This window comes from Montipora foliosa, chromosome 1 (genome assembly GCF_036669935.1).
Source record: "Montipora foliosa isolate CH-2021 chromosome 1, ASM3666993v2, whole genome shotgun sequence".
Lineage (NCBI taxonomy): Eukaryota > Metazoa > Cnidaria > Anthozoa > Scleractinia > Acroporidae > Montipora > Montipora foliosa.
The window spans coordinates 47539195-47548180 of record NC_090869.1 but is presented as its reverse complement, the minus strand read 5'-3'; the positions used below and the strand labels follow the sequence as shown (position 1 = coordinate 47548180).

The 8986-nt window shown below is 38.6% G+C and overlaps 1 protein-coding gene across 1 annotated transcript in view; it reads right to left on the bottom strand.

Moving 5' to 3' along the window:
• LOC137978522 (uncharacterized) overlaps nucleotides 1-6929 on the bottom strand; it is a 7507-nt gene extending 578 nt beyond the window's left edge. Inside the window, exons 1-2 of the mRNA XM_068825494.1 lie at nucleotides 6568-6929; nucleotides 1-1777 (exon numbers count right to left, since the gene is read on the bottom strand). The exon at nucleotides 1-1777 is cut by the window's left edge and continues 578 nt beyond it. Of these exons, the coding sequence (XP_068681595.1) occupies nucleotides 970-1777; nucleotides 6568-6806 (1047 nt within the window). The 5' untranslated portion in view covers nucleotides 6807-6929 and the 3' untranslated portion in view covers nucleotides 1-969. The remainder of the gene's footprint in view (nucleotides 1778-6567) is intronic.
• Between the last annotated feature and the right edge of the window lie 2057 nt (nucleotides 6930-8986).

Sequence of the window (8986 nt, the reverse complement as noted above, 5' to 3'; positions counted from 1 at the left end):
AAAAAAGTCCCACACAATTCAAAGAACATCTGTTCAAACATCAACTCCTCGAGACTATTTTATGACTTGCATTGTACTAAGCAAATTTAAACTACAATCAACAAAACAATACACCTTAAAATTCCAAAATGGCCACTATCATTTTGATACTGCTGGTTTTAAACTGATAGCAAATTAAAGTAGAAGGGAATGCCCGAACAACGATCTATCAAAATTTGCATACGACTCACATCAAGAGCTGAGGAAATCGTGACAGGTAATGCAACACCTTTCAAATAGGAGTAGAACTTCCGTCGAATTCGGCGAGGTAAACTCGAAGATTTTCCGAGAATTGCATGTTTATTGATGGTGTGCCTTTTGTATATTATTAATTCTCTCTTTTGATAGTGTGGAACAAAATAACACTGAACGTGAACTGTATGTTTATCGATGAAATAAACATCCGTGCGTGGGTTTGTCGTATTCCGAACGCGACAGCTGTTTGTGGAAGTGCGTCTTTTTCATGTAGTTCATAGTCGTGTACTATTTTAGTGCTGTCAAGCTATATGTATTCTTTCTTATAACAATAAGCAAAACAATAAACAAGCTAATGAGGCAGACGCGTATATCGGTATACGCACATACGCGTATGGTTATACGCACATACGCGTATGGATATACGCACATACGCGTATAGGTATACGCACATACGCGTACAAATATACGCGTATTGTGCGCATATTTTGGTTAACGTATTTCTGAGCGGTACTGTACTTAAAAAAATGCAAATTAGCCCTTGTTGCCTCGTTCAAGGTTAAAACATTCTTTTGAATTTTAAGTTAAGGCAAAAAGGGCTAATTTGCAAGCAAACAAGAAATACTAAAATAACGGCCATTTTGGAATAAGGTGCATTATTATTGCTATTACCAGTTGATATTGTCATGTTTCACAGTAAGCTTTTAACCTCATTTTTCCTCCCTCCACGTGATATCACATCTCAAATACAGCTTTGGAAATTTCAGATCTGGAAAGGGCATCAAGAGCTGACTGGTAACTAGGTAAATTAAAGACCGAAATTCCCAACTTTTCATAATTTAAGTAATTCTCAGCCATATCCTTCACGAGTTGAATAGCTCCAGGGAACGTAAAAGGATTGATGAGTGATCCAATGATTTTAAGTTCCTTGGCATAAACTTCATGAGGGTCAATTTTAATTGACGAGTTTTTAGGGCAGCAGCCAAATACAAGCATCTTTCCTCCACTATGTAACCACTTGATTGCCTGCTCAATTGCTGCTGGAGCACCAGTGCAATCAATCACAGCATCAAACCCCCACTTGTCATTGCCACAATGTTGGGCTTCTTTGCAATTGTGAACTAAAACCTCAGGATGCACAACAAGGTAGCCCAAGTCTAAGCCACTTGCAAGGCTTCTGCGTCGTTCTGACACCTCACTTACTGTAACTTTCCTGTACCCATGAAAGTGAAGTAAACAGGACCATAACAACCCAATGATTCCAGCACCGCATATAAGGATATCAGATGAGGTTGCCAGTGGCATGAGCAGATCAAAACCATGAAGAATGCAGGAATATGGCTCACACAAGGCTGCTTGACGCAGTGTGACCTGTGGTGGCACAATATGGACTGTTTCTGCAGGTACACGGCAATATTGAGACCATCCACCATTGCGCCAAATGCCAACAGTGGAACTGATTCCACCAGTTTTACAGAAGTGAGGCTGTCCTTTTGTGCAGAATGAACATCTACCACAGTTTGTGTTTGGATTAATCACCACACTGAAACAATAATGACATTAAATCAATCATTTATATGCCCTTCACAATGATGATGATAAGGAGGGTGGTTCTCTGACAGCAATGACAAGAAAGACACTTGCTAAAGATTACAATCATCTGGTGCTAGAAAGTAACAAATTTATGCCATAAAACACCCTACAGTTCAAAATTACCTACCCCAGCTGTACCTATCGTCAAGCCATCTCACTTGCTAAAGACACCACACTAACTAGTAGACGGCAGCTTCTTTCTTGTCTAATAACAACGACCACCCAAAATCTGCCGTTTAGAATTTTTAAATGCGGGCTCCAAAAAACTTACCACGTGATCCGCAAAAGAATTTGTCACATGACATAAAAAAAGTTGTCATGTGGTTCGTGTAAAGCGCGTTGGCAGTAATGGCATTCAACAAGAAACACTTTATTGGATCACGTGACATTATTTTTCAGATCACATGACAATTTGTTTAAGATCACGTGTTTAGCATTGAACCGCTTCAGATTCAAATTTCCAACGGCAGTTTTGCCACTCTACTGGTTTTGATAGTATCTCTCATACCTAACCCAAGACCTGGCTGTGAGCGGGTAATTAGTAGATCAAGGAGTACAATGAGAACTGAGAACATCCTTACTTTTAGCTAATTTAAACTTCGTATTGTTGAATGAACTGTAAGGAATTAAATAAGGTAATGGGTTAACTAGCACTTGTTAATTCAGGACATGTTTTGCAAAAAAGTGGACAAAATACATGTATTATTATTCATATTATTATTGTTATTCATTATTCAGAAGCAGCTTGTTTGCGCATTCTATTGACAAATGGCAGCAGTTTCATTAATCCTACCCAAAGTAATAGTAATAATAGTAATAATAATAATAATAATAATAATAATAATCATAATAATAATAATAACAATCATAATAATAATAATAATAATAATAATAATAATTGGTGAAAAGGAGAATGAGAAAGCTGAAAAGTATCAGGACCTTAAAAGAGAAATTGCAAGAATGTGGAACATGAGAACCTGTGCAGGTGGTATCAATTGTTGTAGGATCATTGGTAAGTGTAACAAAAAACTTGGACAAGTGGATGGGAAAGATGAATGTCAAAATTAGTATTTCATTACTACAGAAAACTACATTACTGGGAACAGTGAGGATTTTGAGAATGGTGTAGGAGCTCTAGAGTAAGAAGAAAACTCTAAGGGACCTTTGTTCATGGGCTATGACCCTCTCCCTTAGGAAGCAAACCGGAAAAAAGATCATCCAGTTCACAAAGATAAAAATAATAATAACAATAACAATAACAATAACAATAACGATGACGATGACGATGACGATGACGATGACGATGATGATAATAATAATAACTGTCATTGAAGTGTCAAGCGTATTTAGTGTTAATGCACTAATACTATTAAGGACACAACGGAAATCAAACGGAGAGGGGGAAACCAGAGTACCAGGAGTGCACATAAGTAAGAAAAGTGTTTGTGGAATTTTTTTAAGCGGCCTTCACATGATAAACTTAAGTTGGCAAACTCGTGCTGGCAAACTCCAGTTTGCCAATCATTCACACATCAAATAGGAGTTTACCAACACAAACGCACACACCCACATTTCACCCTTCCTCGCCATACAGTCTCCAGTAGCTCAGTGGTGAGAGCATCCGACTAGATCACGGAGGTTTGTGGGTTCGAATCCCATCTGGGGCTCAGATTTTTCCGAGTTCCCAGGGGGTTCCAACAGCATTTCATTTCATATGTGTATATCACTCTCACATTCACTTTTCCAGACAAAGTAGTAAAGGTGGTCAAACTTCACAAAATTTGCTACATTAGGTAATGCACTTTGTTTGAGCTGGACTGGCATACTATTAAACGACTCTAGTATTGATACATGGAAATTCATTCCAAATCACTTTTTTAAAAAAAAATTAACATGGAAATCTCAACTTGGATTACTTTAACGAGTTACATATACCTTTAAATTGCTAAGATAACTACAAAAGCGAACTTAATCTATGGAACAACCAAAACATAATAAACTGAAGGTAAATCACTGTTCTTGACAACTTGGATTGAGAATGGAATTTACTGCATCCCTAGAATTGATACATGGAAAGTTATTCCAAATGATTTTTTTTTTAATATATGGAGGTCTAAACTTTCAACTTCTTGCTCAAGTGAAATTACAGTATAAAGAAATAGACAAAAGACGTGTCAACCTTCTACTAAAGAATGATACAATGTAAATTACTTTAACCCATTCACACCTCAAATGCCCCAGAACAACCTCCCCATTAATGAGTAAAATCACCCTGTGTTAGACAGAGTAAAATCTATTAAGTGTCACTCTCAGGGGTCAATGGGTTAATGAGTTATGTGTGAATCACTATGATAACTACAAAAGTGACCTTAATCTATGAAAAATGAAGGTAAATCACTGACAAGACATTTTAAATGAACATGGAAAATTCCTTAATAACTAAGAATTAAATTGTACATACAATACAAAAACTAATTTTTGCAACTATATGATAAAAAAATCACTTCCTTTTTTCCTTCAGATTTTGAACGTGCATTTGCTTAATACCTGAATGACAAAATTTTGAGCTTTGAATTTTATCCAAAGGCTATTTACTTTGACTGTGAATCACCCACACTCAAAATTAACTAATATGACCTCAGATAAATTTTGTTGAAAACCTGTTTGGACCTTTATTTTGTTGCTCAACCAATTTGAGTAATTGTTAGAATTGACAAGTTCCTGGAACCAATCGAATTGCTAGCATCAAAATCTGACTTGGGAAATATTATATGCAATGGCATCCCACTGGATCAGCGTTCTCAAAGAACTCAGGTCTGCACCAGAGGTTTTTGTGGCTGCTTCACGATTAATTTTTGCTAAATTCCGTTGCTTTAAGGGTAATCAAAATTGAACGGGTGTAAACAAATTTGAACCAGAAAAAAAAAATTGAACCACAACATGTATGCATGCGTGTATGTACACAGAAGTTTCATTAGAAGCCGGCCACAGGCGATATACCGCCGTCTGTTTGTCAGAAATTTTTCTCTCACCGCCGGCTACTCTGCTTTGATTTTCACTCAAACCCTTGTAAAAGATAAGAGTGACACTGCTTACAATGATTAGCCCAGTCATCTACTGCAAAAGTTATTGAAACCCCTGTGTACAGTACAGGTGTTTTGAATGATCAGTGGAAAATGCATTTCAGTGGTAGTGTTCTACCATGCATACTATTCACAGTAAATCTTCAGTAATTACTACCTACTTCCTGAACAGTCAAGTCGTTGAAAGGATTGATCTCGGTATCGTTATCTCATTTGACTTCCATTTTAACATGTGACCATGTTGTAAAGAGGAGCACTATATTTCTTGCAACTTTTGAAATTGTGCCTCCACAAAAAGCCCAAACGATATCTTCCTCTTGTGGCTCCCTCCCTCATGTATGATTTTTGTGCCTTAAGGGAGCACTATAAGGGCAACTGTGCCTTAAATGCCTCCCACAAATCCTAATTTGCTAGCCCTCTCCAAGTGGTGTACACACTTCCCTTTCTCCAGCAACACTGTCCCTCTTTGCCCAATGAATATACCTGTATTGAATTTTCCATTTTTTTGCACACCATTCCCATATGGAGTAGCCTCAACTACAGAATATTTTGGGCCAACACACGCTAATTGATCAGGAGTATTTGAAGGTTTTTTCAGCCTAAATGCTGAGTACCGATACTCCCACCACATATTTACATAAGAATACGGATGCTAACCGGTCGTTGGCAAAACCAGGACCGGATCGGACTGGACCAGACCAGATCGGATCGGATTGGACCGGACCAGATGGGATCAGATTGACAAGACACGGACCGGCTCAATAACGAAATCCCCGCCAAAAGTAGACAGTCACCAGACAACGTGCTGAAGACAGGAAAAGTCGAATTCTGTACCTTTCTTTCTTGTGTAGTCGTCTCCTCATTTATTGAGACTTGTTGAAATGTTTTTTTCCAGAGGTGATTACAGATTCCAAAGCAGAATTATGAAAGATACCATGTGACGAATCGACGTCAATAAGCGAATTGACTGCGTGCGCGTCTTCTTCTTCAAACATGAAAACTGACAACAATTTATTTACTTACATGTAACACAGTCCCTTCTAATTGCACAATAGCCTGATTTGGCAACAGAAAGGGAACGTCAGTTGACGAAAGAAGAGACCGCAGAATAGTTGGGATTCTACTCGAGTAATCTGGCCTAATATGGATATTTTGCTGCGCGCGCCATAGTCAACTGAAATTCCCGTTCTGTTGCTATAAATGAGGAGATGACTACACAAGAGAGAAAGGCACAGAATTTGAGCACGTTGTCTGGTGTTATTAGGGAGCTTAAGCACGCGTGTTTTTTAGATGCGGACGACAACCGGAAGTGAATATTTTGCACGCCAGGATAGTGGTCTCTCTCAGCTTTTAAACTTGGGGTATCTAATAGTGAAAAGATACTTAGCGATATAAATTTGGTTGTGTGAAGACAAGTTGAAAGGGAACACAGCTCACTTCCGGTTGCCGTCCGCGTCACAAAAACGCGCGTGCTTAAGCTCCCTATTGATCCGGTCCGAGTTTTGTCGATCCGATCCGATCTGATCCGATCCGATCCTGGTTTTGCCAACGGCCATGCTAACCAAGGTAGAAGGGTATTTAGCAGTTCCTGCTATTCAACGATATGCAAATAGTGGGCCCTGTATTCTGTAGTTATGCCAAGACATTCAATTCTCACCGATCTCCGAGGGAAATCCCTTTTACTGATGCACCAACTTCACTGACAACGCCAGCAAATTCATGACCCAAGATTACACATTTAGAGGATGGAAACTCGCCAGCAATGATGTGAATATCTGTACCACATACTCCTGAGAAAGCTACCTTGACTAAAACCTCGTTCGAGGAAGAAACATGAGGGATAGGTGTAGTAATGACGGATAGTTGACCTTCCCAAAGTTGAACTGCCGTATTCATTTGATTTAAACTTCGATTGTCCCGTGATGTTCGTGGTTCTTGTGAACGACTGCACGCGATGCTCAGAGTCTTTGTTCATCTTGAGCAGCGGTTGGGGAACCTCAACAGCAGGGAGCTTATACATAGGGCGGTGAAAAGGGCACTCCGCTCTCGCTCTAATGTGTGATGCGGAGAAGGACTGGCTCGAGCGCTCCTTCCGCGCTTCCGGTGCAATTAATGGCTGCCAAAAATAGCCTCTCGACGAACCGGAAATCAAGTTTTCTTTCTTTTTTTTTGGGCCACCAGTAGTGTATTATTTAAAAGCCTTTTTGATATTTTTGACCCAAAACTCAATACTATTTTGTCTGTTGGAATATAACTCAAGTATTTTCGTCGGAAGCTGCTTAAATTTGAGTGAAGTAAGACAGTGTCGAATGCAGGTATGTCCCGCTTATCGTGACCAAGCCGTGTTCCGCTGCTTCTTTTACGATCACTCCACATTTCTCCACTCTAAATTTTACATATGTTTAAGATCGATAGCTTTTACAAAACATAGTAAAAAACCAGCTGGATATATTTGGATATAGCAGCGTTTCAGAACTTCAAACTTGCTCACTTAAAATCGCTCGCGACGAATCGCCCGCCGCAGTCAATTTTACCGACAATAAAAAACTATTTTCGAGATTTCGCCCGCTTGGGAAAATCAACAAACAACAAATACGGTTTAATCAAGGCGCTTGTAAGTTCATCTTGATAATTTAAATAAAATACGAGAAAAGCTTGCTGTTAATACTCTGTCCGAAAAAGTTTGCAAAGACATGGCTTTGCACAACACCACAGAAAAGACACAAGAATTTATGAAAATGTGAAATGCTTTGGAATGTCTTCAAAGATAACAGTCCACTGCAGTCAATAACAGATCAACGTGTTACCAACTTAAACCAAGTACTTAATTGCTTCAAAGCCTGGAAACAAGAGCTTCAACAAACATTCCACAGAAGGACTGATGCGTCAGAACACTTCATAACATGGCAAACAATGTTTGATCTCGAGGTAATATGTAGACCAGACTTAAAATGGATCACAGCAAAACAATGCAAAACTGATAAGTTATTGTAAATACCATGTCCTTGCCCCCTTAGGGATAACTATGCAAGAAAGCTATACTATTCCATGGCAACTCCTTCATATTTTGTAACAACTGAGGACAAAGCAATGATTACAGTTCCTTGTAGAATATCCTCCCGTGAGGAAAAGTAATTTGTAGCGTATCACTACTGCTACGTGTTAAGACTGACCCCATCCTCTCTCAAACCCCATATGTTTTCTTTGCCTTTGTGCAGTTTGGACACAAACAAATAAGCTAACCTGTGGCTGATCAATATGATCAAATTTTTGTTCCACTGTGTGAAACATAAATAAAATAATTACAAGCATAAGCCCTGGAACATCCCTTAAAAAATAACAATGAATGTATTTATTGTTTAAGGCTTGACTAGCAACACCGCACAGAGAACTTAAAAAATATAGCATAACTATTTCACACTCAAGGATCACAGGCATCTATTTTTGGGGGTCTGAGGGCTTATGTGTGGCTGATCTAGCCCTTTTACTCAATCAATTAGTACAAATCAATACAGTAACTCTCTGTTTCATATTGTTTTCAAGGTGTCAGTGTCATATTCCAGCACTCGGCAAGGTCTCTTTTTGACTTGTGGCTGTTTCTGCTTAGGTGGTCTCATACACCACAAGCCTTTTTGGAGACATCACCGCCAAGCCGGCCACTTCTGCTGAATAATTTTCATGGTCAAATATTTGTTAATCCCTCCTACGTGATTCAGTTTTTCATACATGTACTATCTGGCTGTTTCTGTGATTCAAGTTTTTAAATTCACACAGAGTTTGTTTCATTTGTTAACCTTATTTTGGTGTTGAGAGTTTGCTTTGTAAATTTCTCCCTGAGACTCATTCTACAGACTGTGTACATAATGTGGAATGCAGGACTTTTATTTTCAGATAATTAATGGTAATAGGTAACAATATTTAGCTCTATTTTCTATTTTGTTTTGAAAATAGCATGTTACCATTTCTGCTTGTGAGAGCTGACCATAAATAGGCTTACCAAATTCTCTTGACACTGTACAACTCTTCATAATTAGTAAGCTACGATGGTATGACATTTAGCCTGAGGTGCACCCTGG